General features: G+C 43.0%; 1 protein-coding gene across 1 annotated transcript in view; it reads right to left on the reverse strand.

Annotated features, from left to right (window-relative positions):
- LOC101895362 (cell adhesion molecule DSCAML1) overlaps positions 1-17,001 on the reverse strand; it is a 79,791-nt gene that overhangs the window by 14,390 nt on the left and 48,400 nt on the right. Inside the window, exons 4-5 of the mRNA XM_059121753.1 lie at positions 10,751-10,943; positions 10,354-10,482 (exon numbers count right to left, since the gene is read on the reverse strand). Coding sequence (XP_058977736.1) covers positions 10,354-10,482; positions 10,751-10,943 — 322 coding nt within the window. The remainder of the gene's footprint in view (positions 1-10,353; positions 10,483-10,750; positions 10,944-17,001) is intronic.

Raw genomic sequence — 17,001 nt, forward strand, 5'->3', positions numbered from 1 at the left:
TTAACACCAGATCTTGGGTTTATAAAAATATTGGGATGTGTGAAATTTTAAGATAATCGGATTCCTAAATCAAATTTTATAAGAGTTATAATTATTCAAAAATGTTTCCCTTTGAGGGGGAGGCACTTGATGGGGTGGACCGATATTATTCCTTTTTGCATCTGACATCGAACTGACGCAAATATTAGGATTTGCAAAGTTGGAACAAAATCGGATTATTGCTTCTCTTTCTGTGCAGAAAATATTTTTTTCTTTGGAAAATTTTGAACTTTTTTTCAGAAGGTATCAGAAGAGGTGGACCGATGTATTCCACCTTGACACCAGACTTTGGGTTAGTAAAATTATTGGGATGTGTGAAATTTGAAGACAATCGGACTATTACATCACATTTTATAAGTGTTGTAATTATTTACAATTTTTAACCTTTGTGGGGGGCACTTGATGGAGTGGACCGATATTGTACATTTTTGCACCTGATCTAGAACTGACACAAATATTAGGATTTGCAAAGTTAGAGCATTATCGTTTCTCTTTCTGAGCAAAAAATATTTTTTTGAAAATTTCGACCTTTTGTGGGGGAGGTACAAAAGAGTGGTTCGATATTGCCCATCTCCGAACTTGATCTAAATTCGATAACCGTATTATGATGTACAAAGTTAGGACCAAATCGGATACTCCTTCGAGAGTTATCGTGCGCACCAGCCAGACAGACGGACGGACGTACATCGCTAGAACGACTCCAAATGTCCTTAAACGGATTTGTTCCAAAAGACCTAAGGTCTAAAACCGTTATTTCGACTAGGCACGTTTTGACCGTATCAAATGATATATACCCCCTGCAGCCATATGGATGAGGGTATAAAAACAGCAAAATTAGCAGAAATTGTTCGAAAAGTAAAGAAGCGACTCGTGTGCTGAATATATCGCAATATTCCATTCGGCAGATATTGAAAAATGAGCTCCTGTTAAAGCCATTTAAATTCCAAAAAAGTGCAAGAACTTACACCAGCAGTTTGTAAACAAACAAAATGATCGTGTTTACTTGCTAAAGAGGTCAGCTCAAAATGTGCACCTTCGGTTCGCCACCAGAACTGAAGCGCCGTCTATGGTGATAGTGTGGGCCGCCATAACAGCCGATGGTCGCTCTCCGCTCGTATTAATCGACCGTGGCATCAGAATAAATGTCGAATATTATCGCGAAAATATTCTGGAGGGTGTATTTAAGCCTTGGGTACGCAAACATTTTGGCCGCAGACCTTGGACATTCCAACAGGACTCAGCACCATCGCACTCAACACGCGCCACCCAAGAATGGTTACAAAATGACGCCTCGCTTCATTTCCAGCGCACAATGGCCACCAAAATCTCAGAATACCAATCCGTTGGACTATTGTGTTTGGAGTATTTTGGAAAGCAAGGTTGGCAAGAATACCAAAGTGTCGATCAACTCAAGCAAGCGCTTCGCCGGGAATGGGCCAAAATACCGCAGAGCAACATTCGGGCAGCGTGTGAGGATTTCATTGGTCGTTGGAAGGCCATAATTCGTGCCAAGGGTAACCAATTCGAACAAATCTAAACTTATTCTAAAATTTGATGCTTTATCCGACATTTTTTGCTTTCATTCAATAAAATTTAAAAAAAAAAAATAAATAAATAAAAATAAAAATTATGGCGTTTGACTTTTTTGCATTTTTATATCTCACCCTGTATATGTTTCATTGCATGTAGTGTTAAAGTCCCTCACATATGTAATATGCCCTCCACAACAAGGACATTTGATACCGGGCTTCAGATACTGCTCGAAAATACCTCTGCCAAATTTTATAGGGATCGGTTCAGAGTTTATACGCATCTTCATCCGATTTTGCGGTTATTGCTTACCATATATGTAATATCAGTTCAAATTAAATAAATTTGTTCATATTTAAACGAATTTTACCATTTGGTGAAACTCGGTTCGGCATATCTATTGTCAAATCATACATACTGCAATGTCATTTGGTTCATAGTTGGTATGATCTACTTTTCATTAATTTCCAATATAAACTCTTTTGTTACGGGAGCTCTACTAAATTTGCATAGTGGTGTAGGGTATCATATAGTCCGTTCTGGCCGACTTTTGACCTTTCCTTGAATTATCTCAAACTTTGTATTTAGAGATCGTTTCTCTGGCAGATAATTTGCTATTTGTATCCTCATTTGCGTATAGCCCCCATACAAGGTACTTCCCAAAATTTTGCAACAAAATCACCACCTTCTCTGGCAGATAATTGGCTTTAGAGATTCAAGTTCCGTATACGCCAATATAACTGTAACACCAGATATTTGAGATTTTTTAAATTATAGCGACATTCTTTAATATAGTTTTTTCATATTTTGCAATTTTTTTCAAATGGTGGAGGGTATTAACAATTTTATTAATTTTAAATTATTTGTTAATAAGCGTCCTTTTAAAGTCTCCTAAACGACTTACTTGCTAACCCAACATGACCTTAAATTCTTTAATAATTCACATGATTTTCTAAGATATAATAAAAACCGACGAGACAGGGTCATTGTTTCCCAGAACAAATTTAATCGAATCAACGCCAGGCTACGACACACACGAACATTCAATCGAAAAAAAAACACAGAAAACGAAAAACGCAAACATTTAATTAAATTCAAATGTGACTTGGCTAACTTTTCGTCAAATACAATATTTGGATAAGCAGGTGTTTCGTTTTATGTAAAACCTAAATCAACAGTCTGATATTATTTTTGCGCTCCACAAACATTCAACCAACATTGAAGCTATTAATTCAAGTCAAATGGAAATCAATTGGAAAAATAAAAAGAAGAAGACGAGAATTCCAACATACATTCGTACATGGAAAGGTAAATAGAGGGGGGAAAAGTCAAATGTTAATGGCAAGTAGGGATGTCAAAGGATGAATGATTTTGTAATTGAAGGGATTTTGAAATTTTGAAAATAGGAATTTTTTGGAGTACTAAGCCTTAATGGGTAATAGAGTTGCGCCAATGTAGGTCATATTTCAGTACACCAGCTCCAAAAAGTATGAGTGATTTCATAAATTTCCTACATTTCGTATCACTCATACGCTGAGTATTCATACAAATGACAGGAGCCCACCTGTTTCGGAAAAATAAAAATATAATGATCTATAAAATTCAAAGATTTCCACAACGTCATCCCTAATGCTACTCACTACCTTTGATGAGATACCCAATCAAGCGTTTCGCATATATTTTACCACATGTGAAAATATCCTGTTGCTGACACCTTTATGTCGCTCGCTCGTTTTCCTTCACTTTTTGTTTGGGTATCTACCTTGCCCTCCCCCGCCATCGTCATTCGATGCCACAGTTTGTTTAGCACCTTGAATTTTCCGCACAAGGCGAAATAAGGAAAGCCACTTAATTTTCTGATTAAAATCAATCAACAGTCAAAATATTTGAAATCACTGAAACCACCGCAACCATCGCCAACATCAAAAGCAAACTAAACACCAAATCTGAAGATGAAGAAAACAACGTTTAAGATACTCCTTCCCGGTCTTAACACGCACCCAAAGGCATATCGTATAGGTAACGCAGACCTTGCTCCATAGCATCTTTGCCGCGACCATGAACGATGTCGGTGATGAAAGATACCAGCATGAGAGGAAGTAGAGGAAAAAAATTAATTTACCCAGCCAAGACATTACATTACTCTCTTCAGACTTCGTTCATTCTATGGAGCTTATTATGGGAATTGATTTGTGTGTGGCAGTGTTTATGGGTATGTGTTGACACCAGGTGTGTGTGCGTATAATATCAGTGTGAATCAACATGTCCCATCAATATACAGAACACTTATGTCATGGTTCATGTGCGTGCCTCTCCTTTGATCTGTGTGTATGTGAAAATGTGTTTATTGACTTCGGGTGTCTGGAGATAGATTACGAGAGATAAAGGTTGGGAAAATGTATATTGAGGTTTAAGAAAGTTTTCCTTATTTAAAGAGAACATCATTTTGAGGTGGAGCACATAAAGTGAAAGACTAAATAACAAAGAAAATAAATTTACAGTTCAGACTTAAGCTCCCTTTAGGTTGTCTATAGAAGCTGCCTTCAGGTCGTCGATAGAGTCTGCACTCAGGTCTTCTGTAGGGACGGCCTTTGTCTTTAGATGGAGACGCCCTTCAGGTCGTGTATAGAGTCTCCACTCAGGCCTTCTGTAGGGACGGCCTTTGTCTTTAAATGGAGATGCCCTTCAGTTCGTCTTTAGATGGAGACGCCCTCCAGGTCGTCTTTAGATGGAGACGGTCATCTATATACGGATACGCCCTTCAATGTCGTCTATAGACGGAGACGTGCTTCCAGGTCGTCTAGACGCAGTCGCCCTTCCAGGTCGTCTATAGACGAAAACGCCCTTCAGGTCTTCTATAGACGGAGACGCCCTTCAGGTCGTTAATAGATGGAGACGCCCTTCAGGTCGTCTATAGACGAAAACTTCTTTCCAGGTCGTTAATAGATGGAGACGCCCTTCCATTTCGTCTATAGACGGAGACGCCCTTCCAGGTCGTCTATAGACGGAGACGCCCTTCCAGGTCGTCTATAGACGGACACGCCCTTCCAGGTCGTCTATAGACGGAGACGCCCTTCCAGGTCGTCTATAGACGGAGACGCTCTTCCAGGTCGTCTATAGACGGAGACGCCCTTCCAGGTCGTCTATAGACGAAAACGCCCTTCCAGGTCGCCTATAGACGGAGACGCCCTTCCAGGTCGCCTATAGACGGAGACGCCCTTCCAGGTCGTCTATAGACGGAGACGCCCTTCCAGGTCGTCTATAGACGAAAACGCCCTTCCAGGTCGTCTATAGACGGAGATGCCCTTCCATGTCGTCTATAGACGAATACGCCCTCCAGCTGGTCTATAGAGGGAAACGCCCTACAGCTGGTCTATGAAGCCGACCGATTTTGAGGTCGTCTATATAGCCGACCGTTCTTCAGCTCGTCTGTAGAGTCGTCCAACCTTCAGCTCGTCTATAGAGCCGACCCGACCTTCAACGGAGACGCCCTTCCAGGTCGTCTATAGACGAAAACGCCCTTCCAGGTCGCCTATAGACGGAGACGCCCTTCCAGGTCGCCTATAGACGGAGACGCCCTTCCAGGTCGTCTATAGACGGAGACGCCCTTCCAGGTCGTCTATAGACGGAGATGCCCTTCCATGTCGTCTATAGACGGATACGCCCTCCAGCTGGTCTATAGAGGGAGACGCCCTACAGCTGGTCTATGAAGCCGACCGATTTTGAGGTCGTCTATATAGCCGACCGTTCTTCAGCTCGTCTGTAGAGTCGTCCAACCTTCAGCTCGTCTATAGAGCCGACCCGACCTTCACCTCGTCTCTAGAGCAGACCCGACCTTCACCTCGTCTCTAGAGCCGACCCGACCTTCAACTCGTCTCTAGAGCCGACCCGACCTTCAGCTCGTCTATAGAGCCGACCCGACCTTCAGCTCGTCTATAGAGCCGACCCGACCTTCAGCTCGTCTATAGGGCCGACCCGACCTTCAGCTCGTCTATAGAGCCGACCCGACCTTCAGCTCGTCTATAGAGCCGACCCGACCTTCAGCTCGTCTATAGAGCCGACCCGACCTTCATCTCGTCTATAGAGCCGACCCGACCTTCACCTCGTCTATAGAGCCGACCCGACCTTCAGCTCGTCTATAGAGCCGACCCGAAATTCAGCTGGTCCGACCTTCAGCTTGTCTATAGAGAGCCGTCCTTCAGCTCATCTATAAAGCCGGCCTCCAGATGTTCGGTAAAGCCAGCCTTCGGCTCGTCTATAAAACCGGTTTTCAGCTCGTCTACAAAGCCGACCGATCTGCAGCTCGTGTTTTAAGCCGACCGATCTTCAGCTCGTCTATTAACCTTCTGCTCATCTACAAGGCAGTCATCCTTCAGCTCACCTATAAAGCCGTCGTCCTTCAGCTCGTCAGCCCTGACTTCCTCTTTTACAGTGACATTATCCAGCTCGTCTACAAAGACTCCCTCCAGCTTGTCTACAAAGACTCCCTTTAGGTGCTTACAAAAGTCCTTATACCTGGTCTAAAATTCTACTCCTCTGCTTCTCGACGAAAAACTCCCTACCTCCCACCCTTCCCCTCTTCTCCCCCCTCTGTCTCTACTTATCCATTCCCTTTGAAATTTTCTACGCATAACATTTAAATTAGTTTTCATTGCTTTAAAAAAATGTTGGCCCGTCGGGGCGAAACGAAAACTAAAGTCATCTCACAACTTGGTTAAGTGTGTCTCGCACGTATTAGCACTTTCATGCCTGCACAATCATGCACTTTACCGGTGCTAAAAACTTAATGTGCTGCCAAATAGTTTATGCTTCTGTGAGTGCAGACGAAGAAGAGAGGCCATGGCACAACTCTGGTGGAGTTCGGCTGGAGCAGAAGAACGCTGCAAGACTTACAAACCGGAAATTTTTGCAATTTCCATCGACACTTTAATAAAGTGTGAACCGAGTAGGAAGGAGGGAAGGACGGAAGGCAGGAAAGAAGAAAGGAAGGAAGAAAAGTATCAGAACAAGAAGAAGTCGAAGACGACGGCAAACGAATGAACACTGAAACCCATCAAAGAAAGTGCAAACTTGCAACTGGCGGAAACTTCTGTTGCTGTGTTGCACCTTCCTTCAATTCTGTGGTTCTGTCCCGCTGTCAATTGATTCCAGTTTGCATTGGCATTATTACCATTGTTGTTGCTGCTGCCACTGCTGTGTTTTCGTTGTGGTCACCTCCTGCCATGACGTGTCCTTGTGTTGCGTGGCGTTTTTCTCTCTTTTCTCTTTTTTTTTGTTTTTGTTTCTCTGCCATGAAATTGTTTGAATTCTTTATGTGGTATGCGTGTCTAGATGCCTGGATATGTTTTGACTCATAAAAGTCAAAACCTGCTGAGACGGAAACTAATATAAATCTAACTGTTTATTGGCTGACGTTGGATTGCTTCCGTCTCTTTGTGTTTGGGTTCTGTTCTTGTTTTTCTTCTGCGAAATTTTATTTTTCTGTCCCAATGTAGAGCTGCAGGTAAGTGTGGAATGTCCTTTCAGATTCACGTGTGTAATAACGGTGGAAATCATTAGTTAAAGGAAATTATTGATAATCTACCGGAAATTACTTTAAAAGAAATAACTTAGGCTGTTGGGAATCTAATCCACATAAATTGATAAGGAAAGGACGGAGAGAGCTATGATTTTGGAATAATTTGTGAAGACAATAAATAATGATTTTAATTAACAGTTTTTTCCAAGCAAACTTGTTCATATAATTTTTTTTCATAATTAGGCTTTTAAGACAATATTTTAGTCGCCATGATGACTCTATATTTTCTTAAATATTTTTTTTTCTTTGTCTGAAAGATTTTTTCTTTTTTGTCCGCCTTTAGAAATCCCCTGTTAAACACCATTAATTCTCAAACAGTGTTTCTCCTGTTGCCTTAAAAGACTATCTTCCGGTTGTCTGGAAGGACACCTTGTAGTGGTCTTTAGAGAGGCTCTTCTTGTCAATTTTAAGAATGTGATTTTCATCATTCTATATTATTCTCCGGCTACCTCCTTTCAGCTCGTCTACAGAAAATTCCCACAGGTCGAAAATAGAGGCTTCTTCTACACCTAAATTACAAAAATTAATATCTAAAATTACTTCCTTTCCTCCAGCTTGTCTATAAACACTTACACCCCAGTACAGGTTAATAAAGACCCCCTCCCTCCTGCATCTTTACAAATACTATCTCCTCTCTCCAGCTCCTTTATAATGACGTCCCTACAAATAATAAGAAGCAGTTCGATATTTGCTACTCTTGATACATTTTTAATTTAAAATATTACAATGCAATACTGAAGATTATAGAGACTGCTTTCAAGGAGGTTTCCTTTCAAAAACTCACTTTTCGTAGCATTTAAGGATTCCCTTCTGCCCATTTTAAGGATGTGCTTTAGCTACTTTTTTAAATTTAATTCTATTCGCTTTTTCGGCTAATTCCAGCTCGGCTATGGAGAATCCCTTCCCTGACCTTGTAAAGAATCCCTACCCCCCTCATCGTCTGTAAAGACACACTGCCGTCTATGGAGACCTCCATTAGCTCGTTTATGAAGACTTCCAGCTCGTCTATAAATACTTCATTCAGCCGGGCTATGTAGACTTTTGTCAAGTCGTATATGAAGATAGACAGCCAGCTTGCCTATGTAGATTTCCTTATTCATGTCTATAGACAAGACTCCCTTTATATACTTTACGGAGACTCCCTTCGACTCATCTATGGAGACTTCTTTCATCTCGGCCATTAAACACTCTCTTCAAATTATCGATTACGACAGTTCTCAGCGAGAGCCTGAAAACTCGTTTCATCTCAACTACACTTTCCACATATCGTCTGTGAAGACTACATTTTAATCATCTATGGAGACCAGTGTCAGCTCGATCTATGCTTCATTCAGCGCTTCTATGGAGACATGTCGTCGCGAAAATTTCCCCCAGCTGATCTATGAAAATATCCTTCATCATGTTTATAGACACTCCCTATGTTAAGGTAGTCTCTCCTTAATCTAGGCAGACTTCCTTCGGCTCATCTGTGGAGACTCCCCACATCTCACGTATAGACGCTCCCTTCATATTATCGATCAGGACTACTCTCAGCGAGAGCCTGGAGATTCTTTTCCTATCGTCTATGGAGACTCCCATTCATATCGTCTACGGAGACTTCTTTCATCTCCTCTATGGAGACTCCATATATCTCGTCTACGAAGACTCTCGTTGACTCCTCTATGGCCTATGGAGATTCCCTTCATCTCCCATATGGAGACTCCCTTCATCTCGTCTATGGAGAATCCTTTCAACTCCTCTATGAGGACTCTCTTCATCTCCTCTATGAAGACTCTCTTCATCTCCTCTATGAAGACTCCCTTCATCTCCATTATGGAGCTTCCCTTCATCTCCTCTGTGGAGATTCCCTTCATCTCCTCTATGGAGATTCCCTTCATCTCCTCTATGGAGACTCCCTTCATCTCCCATATGGAGACTCCCTTCATCTCCCATATGGAGACTCCCTTCATCTCCCATATGGAGACTCCCTTCATCTCCCATATGGAGACTCCCTTCATCTCCCATTACGAAGACTCCCTTCATCTCCTCTATGGAGATTGTCTTTATCTCCTCTATGGAGATTGCCTTTTTCTCCTCTTTGGAGATTGCCTTTTTCTCCTCTTTGGAGATTGCCTTCATCTCCTCTATGGAGACTCCCTTCATCTCCTCTGTGGAGACTCCCACCATCTTCTCTATGGAGACTACCTTCACCTCCTTTAAGGAGACTCCATACATCTCATCTACGAAGACTCTCTTCAGCTCGCCTATAGAGATTTCATTCAGCTCGCCTATGGAGACTTCCTTCAGCTCGTGTATAGACATTCTCTTAATTTCATCTAACCAGACTCCCAATGGATACTTCCTTCAACTCGTCTATCGACATCTGATCTATCGAGACTCCCATTAGAGCGTTTGTAGAGACTCCATTCAATTCATCTGCGGAGTCATTTTTCAGGTCATCTATAAAAAAAAATTTCCCTTCAGCTCGTCCCCATATATAGCCTTTACCTGGCTAATACTATGTTCAGGACGTATATAAAGTCTACGCTCAGGTAGACTTATGGACCTCTATCTGATCTTCTTTTAAGACGTCCTCGAAGTCGCTCTTATCACACCCTTCAGGCCATATTAATAGGCTTCCTTCTATACTACTTTAAATTAATATCCTCTATCGAAGGTCAGTTTCTATGAGCTCCTCTATGAGCTCCTTTATTAGAAGTACAATCAGCTTTTCCCTTAGAAGACCTTTGAGCCCGTTTATTGGAAAATCGATGAGCTCTTTCGTTGGAAGAGGACCTATGACCTCGTGCTTTACATGACTTATGAGTCCTGCTGTTAAAAGATCCATGAGTATCGTTCATTAGAGGATCTGTTAATCCTTTAGTTAAAAGTCACTTGTTATTAGAATATCTACACACTCTTTTATAATTAAAAGTACGAACTCTTTTTATGAAAGCTATTGCGTTCTTCTTTTAGAAGACCGATAAGACTTTCTATTGAAAATCGGTGCGGCCTTTCTATGAGAAAATCAATTGACTCTTTCAACAGAAACCCTTTTGTCATAATTAATATTTACGTTTCCCGAAAATTTGTTTAAATTAATTGCGTTTTTTTTTCGTTTATTGCCCTAATTTTCCGCAAGTCATTTCCCCAATAAGTGTAACCCATTTATTTTAAAGTTTATGTAATGGGAAATAGTTCTATATAAATTTTTCATTTATACTCACAATGCACCTGTAGCTTCATACGTTTGCTAACCGATGGCGGAACACCATTGGATGCTATGCACATGTATGCACCCATTTCGGATCGCGTGACCTTTGACAATGTTAACATTTCACCTTCCACGGCTAAAGCTAAATATTTTGGAAAAAGAAGCGGAAAATAGAAAAAAGAAAAAAAAGTTCACAAAAATTACTGACATTTTCTTATGAGCATTGGCTAAAACGTTTTACAACTTAATTTATGAGTTTTTGATGTAAATGTAATTTGTACATGCACTTTTTGGCCGCTCACGCTCACACACATATGCTTTCATTAATTCTGACATTCTTCGCAAGTGCCAAGAGTTTTTAGCCAGCACTCGGGTGTTTACTTCATTAGCGAAAATATTGTTTCGCTTACCTTTTGTCTTTTGATGGGCACCATTGCGAGCTATAATTTCTCTGCCATCCTCGCGACGCCACGTTATCCTTGGCTTGGGATGGCCCCTAGCACGACACACTAATTTAGCTGAACCACCTTCGGGGACCATCATATCACCTGATGTTTCTTCGTTGATAATGTCGGGCGGAATAACAACTTCCAGCACTGCTGTCTGTTTGGCGTGGGTGTAGTGAGAGAGTGGAAGAGATGCAAATAAGAGGAAAATCGTGATTAGAAACTTTTATATATTTTTATAAAGTGTTTATGTTTTGAATAATTGCATGGTCCAAGGAAATAGAGTTTAGCTGACATTTAATTTAAATATATTAAGGAGAAGCTGAAAAATATCAGGAGGTGGGAAGTTAAATAAATGTATTCAATTTTGTTAAATTGAAGAAGGCAAAAATATCTAAGTGGTTTGCGGTTTATGCATCTTGGAAAAGAATACTCCCTTCAGCACTTATACAGAGACTCTCCTCCCCTAGCCTATAAAGCTCTCTCCAGCTCTCCATCCTGGTCGTTGATAAAGATTCACTCACTCCAACTCACTCTTTTATAGACACCCTCTCCAGTTCACTCGTCTAAAAACTTATTTCGGCTCATCTCCACTCGTTTATAAATATTCCCTATCTCCAGCTCGTCTAAAAAGAGGCTCCCTCGCTTCAGCTCGTCTAAAAAAAAAAGGCTCCCTCGCTTCAGCTCGTCTATAAAGAGACTCCCTCGCTTCAGCTCGTCTAAAAAGATGCTCCCTCGCTTCAGCTCGCCTATAAAGAGACTCCCTCGCTTCAGCTCGCCTATAAAGAGACTCCCTTGCTTCAGCTCGCCTATAAAGAGACTCCCTTGCTTCAGCTCGTCTATAAAGAGACTCCCTTGCTTCAGCTCGTCTATAAAGAGACTCCCTTGCTTCAGCTCGTCTATAAAGAGACTCCCTTGCTTCAGCTCGTCTATAAAGAGACTCCCTTGCTTCAGCTCGTCTATAAAGAGACTCCCTCGCTTCAGCTAGTCTATAAAGAGACTCCATCTCTCTAGCTCGTCTATAAAGACTTCCTGTCCCCGGCTCGTCTATAAAGTCTCCCTGCCCCCAGATAGTCTATAAAGCAGTCGTCCATCAGCTCTTCTACAAAAACAACCCCCCCCCCCCCCCATCCAGCTGATCTATAAAGACTCCCTGCCTCCACAGCTCATCTATAAAGACTTCCTGCCTCCACAGTTCATCTATAAAGACTCCCTGCCTCCACAGCTCATCTATATAGACTCCCTGCCTCCACAGCTCATCTATAAAGACTGCCTGCCTCCACAGCTCATCTATAAAGACTCCCTTCCTCCACAGCTCATCTATAAAGACTACCTGCCTCCACAGCTCATCTATAAAGACTCCCTGCCTCCACAGCTCATCTATATAGACTCCCTGCCTCCACAGCTCGTCTATAAAGACTCCCTGCCTCCACAGCTCGTCTATAAAGACTCCCTGCGTCCACAGCTCGCCTATAAAGACTCCCTGCCTCCACTGCTCGTCTATAAAGACTGCCTGCCTCTACATCTCGTCATAAAGACTCCCTGCTTCTACAGCTCGTCTATAAAAACTCCCTGCTTCTACAGCTCGTCTATAAAAACTCCCTGCTTCTACAGCTCGTCTATAAAAAACTCCCTGCCTCTTCAGCTCGTCTATAAAGACTCCCTACCTCTACAGCTCGTCTATAAAGACTCCCTGCCTCCACAGCTCGTCTATAAAGACTCCCTGCCTCCACAGCTCGTCTATAAAGACTCCCTGCCTCCACAGCTCGTCTATAAAGACTCCATACCTCTACAGCTCGTCTATAAAGACTCCCTGCCTCCACAGCTCATCTATAAAGACTCCCTGCCTCCACAGCTCGTCTATAAAAACTCCCTGCCTCTTCAGCTCGTCTATAAAGACTCCCTGCCTCCACAGCTCGTCTATAAAGACTCCCTGCCTCCACAGCTCGTCTATAAAGACTCCCTGCCTCCACAGCTCGTCTATAAAGACTCCCTGCGTCCACAGCTCGCCTATAAAGACTCCCTGCCTCCACAGCTCGCCTATAAAGATTCCCTAACTCCACAGCTTGTCTATAAAGACTCCCTGCCTCCACAGCTTGTCTATAAAGACTCTCTGTCTCCAGATCGTCCATAAAGACTATCTGTCTCCAGCTCGTCTATAAAGACTCCCTGTCTCCAGCTCGTCTATAAAGACTCCCTGCCTCCACAGCTCGTCTATAAAGACTCCCTGCGTCCACAGCTCGCCTATAAAGACTCCCTGCCTCCACTGCTCGTCTATAAAGACTGCCTGCCTATACATCTCGTCATAAAGACTCCCTGCTTCTACAGCTCGTCTATAAAAACTCCCTGCTTCTACAGCTCGTCTATAAAAACTCCCTGCTTCTACAGCTCGTCTATAAAAAACTCCCTGCCTCTTCAGCTCGTCTATAAAGACTCCCTACCTCTACAGCTCGTCTATAAAGACTCCCTGCCTCCACAGCTCGTCTATAAAGACTCCCTGCCTCCACAGCTCGTCTATAAAGACTCCCTGCCTCCACAGCTCGTCTATAAAGACTCCCTGCCTCCACAGCTCGTCTATAAAAACTCCCTGCCTCTTCAGCTCGTCTATAAAGACCTCCTGCCTCCACAACTCGTCAATAAAGACTCCCTGCCTCCACAGCTCGTCTATAAAGACTCCCTGCCTCCACAGCTCGTCAACAAAGACCTCCTGCCTCCACAACTCGTCAATAAAGACTCCCTGCCTCCACAGCTCGTCTATTAAGACTCCCTGCCTCCACAGCTCGTCTATAAAGACTACCTGCCTCCACAGCTCGTCTTCAAAGACTCCCTGCCTCCACAGCTCGCCTATAAAGATTCCCTAACTCCACAGCTTGTCTATAAAGACTCCCTGCCTCCACAGCTTGTCTATAGAGACTCTCTGTCTCCAGATCGTCCATAAAGACTATCTGCCTCCACAGCTCATCTATAAAGACTCCCTGCCTCCACAGCTCATCTATAAAGACTCCCTGCCTCCACAGCTCATCTATATAGACCCCCTGCCTCCACAGCTCATCTATATAGACTCCCTGCCTCCACAGCTCATCTATAAAGACTCCCTGTCTCCACAGCTCATCTATAAAGACTCCCTGCCTCCACAGCTCATCTATATAGACTCCCTGCCTCCACAGCTCATCTATAAAGACTCCCTGCCTCCACAGCTCATCTATAAAGACTCCCTGCCTCCACAGCTCATCTATAAAGACTCCCTGCCTCCACAGCTCATCTATAAAGACTCAATGCCTCCACAGCTCATCTTTAAAGACTCCCTGCCTCCACAGCTCATCTATAAAGACTGCCTGCCTCCACAGCTCATCTATAAAGACTCCCTGCCTCCACAGCTCATCTATAAAGACTCCGTGCCTCCACAGCTCATCTATAAAGACTCCCTGCCTCCACAGCTCATCTATAAAGACTGCCTGCCTCCAAAGCTCGTCTATAAAGACTCCCTGCCTCCACAGCTCGTCTATAAAGACTCCCTGCCTCCACAGCTCGTCTATAAAAACTCCCTGTCTCCAGCTCGTCTATAAAGACTCCCTGTCTCCAGCTCGTCTATAAAGAGACTCCCTGCCTCCAGCTCGTCTATAAAGAGACTCCCTGCCTCCAGCTCGTCTATAAGGAGACTCCCTGCCTCCAGCTCGTCTATAAGGAGACTCCCTGCCACCAGCTTGTCTATAAGGAGACTCCCTGCCTCCAGCTCGTCTATAAGGAGACTCCCTGCCACCAGCTTGTCTATAAGGAGACTCCCCGCCTCCAGCTCGTCTATAAGGAGACTTCCTGCCTCCAGCTCGTCTATAAGGAGACTCCCTGCCTCCAGCTCGACGATAAAGAGACTCCCAGCCTCCAGCTCGTCTATAAAGGGACTCCCCGCCTCCAGCTCGTCTATAAAGAATCCCTGTCTCCAGCTCGTCTGTAAAGACTCCCTGAGAGACGACCGTCTATAGAGCCGACCTTCAGCCCGTCCGTCTATAGAGCCGACCTTCAGCCCGTCCGTCTATAGAGCCGACCTTCAGCACGTTCGTCTATAGAAGACGACCTTCAGCCCGTCCGTCTATAGAAGACGACCTTCAGCCCGTCCGTCTATAGAAGACGACCTTCAGCCCGTCCGTCTATAGAAGACGACCTTCAGCCTGTCCGTCTATAGAAGACGACCTTCAGCCTGTCCGTCTATAGAAGACGACCTTCAGCCCGTCCGTCTATAGAAGACGACCTTCAGCCCGTCCGTCTATAGAGACGACCTTCAGCCCGTCCGTCTATAGAAGACGACCTTCAGCCCGTCCGTCTATAGAGACGACCTTCAGCCCGTCCGTCTATAGAGACGACCTTCAGCCCGTTCGTCTATAGAAGACGACTTTAAGCCCGTCTATAGAAGACGACCTTAAGCCCGTCTATAGAAGACGACCTTAAGCCCGTCTATAGAAGACGACCTTAAGCCCGTCTATAGAAGACGACCTTAAGCCCGTCTATAGAGAGACGAGCTTAAGCCCGTCTATAGAGAGACGACCTTAAGCCCGTCAATAAAAATCCAAGCTTCAGCTCGTCTATAAAAATCCGACCATCAGCTCGTCTATAGAACCGACCTTCAGTCCATGTGTAAAACTGCCCTTCAGTCCGTCAGTAAATCCAATCTACTGTCCGCAAATAAATCGATCGATAAAACCGACATTCAACCCATTTAAAAAGCCGACCTTCAGCTCATCTTTAAATCAGTCTGTAAAACCTTTTTCAGTCCTTCTTTTATGCCATAGTTAAATGGACAACTCTAGTCTATTTGAATTTAGTTTTTAAATTTTTCGTTGTAAAATTTTGGCTACAGTGGTCCGGAATATAATTCCAGTTTGTCTGGAATATTTTGAGTTTAAATAAGAATTTCCCGTCTCTGTTATTTCCAATATTTTGATATAGCCTCTAGGTATCTGCAATGCTCCGTTTTCCATATTTTGTTTAGCTAGTTTTTCACTAAATTGAATATTTCCATTCCTGGAGCAAAGATTACCCCATTCAATAGCCCTCCTCTCACTTTTGCATCTATCTACAGAAAATTACCAAAAATATAGAGAGGGTAACCCTCTTGCATAAATATCCTATTTATTCATTTATTGCTTCCAATGAAAGGACACTTTTTTTTTGTTAATTTGTCTTCTCAAACGAATATTGGCATGTCAAATAGTTTTAAATTGTACCTCTGAATATTTCAAAGGGTCCTTTGCATGAGGAGAGAGAGAGGAAAAAAACAACACACACACACACAAATAAAAACTTTATCTTTACTTTTATCAGCCACCAAAAATTGCTCCCAACTAACTAGCTATCCTCCAGCTGCCGATCACAAATGGTTAGCGAGAAGTATGCCCTTGATGTGTAATATATTTATACTTCATCATATTCATTTTATACGGTTATTGGGACTGGATGGCTGACAAAGTCAGTGGCATGACCTAGAGGTGGAGCAGGAGGTTGGAGGTGGTGTAACCTGCATTGGAATTTATTGCAGAAAAATTCTCAAACTTATATATCCACACCAGCACCACCACCATTGCCGCCGAATATACAATGACCGCGGAAGGTCTACATATACATATGTACAAATAGATATATATGTGTGCCGATGCAACCATCCATGTATGTGAATGTGTTTGTGTGTGTGTGTGTGTGCATTGCCTGTTTCTGCTTTATGTCAACATAATGTTTTATTTGCCTTTCACTTAATTCACTTTGTAAAGCATCATCGTGTGATTTTATTACAGCCGTTGTGCAACAAAATCCTTCCATCGCAGTGTATATTTCATGCAGTAAAGTCCTCTTTGGAACGGGACTGAAAACCGTACGATCCAACCGACCGACCGACCATCCAGCCAACCAACCCAAACATTGATATGAAATTGAAATTGTCATCAACTTGAACATTTTTATTTTATTTCCTGCTTTTTTTGTTGCACTTCACTTCAGCCCTTTGTTGAGATGAATTGAATGGGAAGCCGAAGTTGCAAAGTATTAAACCATGGCGTTGCGGGATTATTAGACGGTCTATAATCACCCTTTATTTGCAAGATGATTTGTAGTTTTTCTATCATATACTCTATAAAGAATTGAAGAAATTTGTTAAGGTCCTAAATTTGTGGTACGGTACCATCAAATGTTCAAATTATCGAAATTAGGTTTAAAGTTATTTTTTAGAG

The sequence above is a fragment of the Musca domestica genome, unplaced genomic scaffold, assembly GCF_030504385.1.
Source record: "Musca domestica strain aabys unplaced genomic scaffold, Musca_domestica.polishedcontigs.V.1.1 2, whole genome shotgun sequence".
Classification (NCBI taxonomy): domain Eukaryota; kingdom Metazoa; phylum Arthropoda; class Insecta; order Diptera; family Muscidae; genus Musca; species Musca domestica.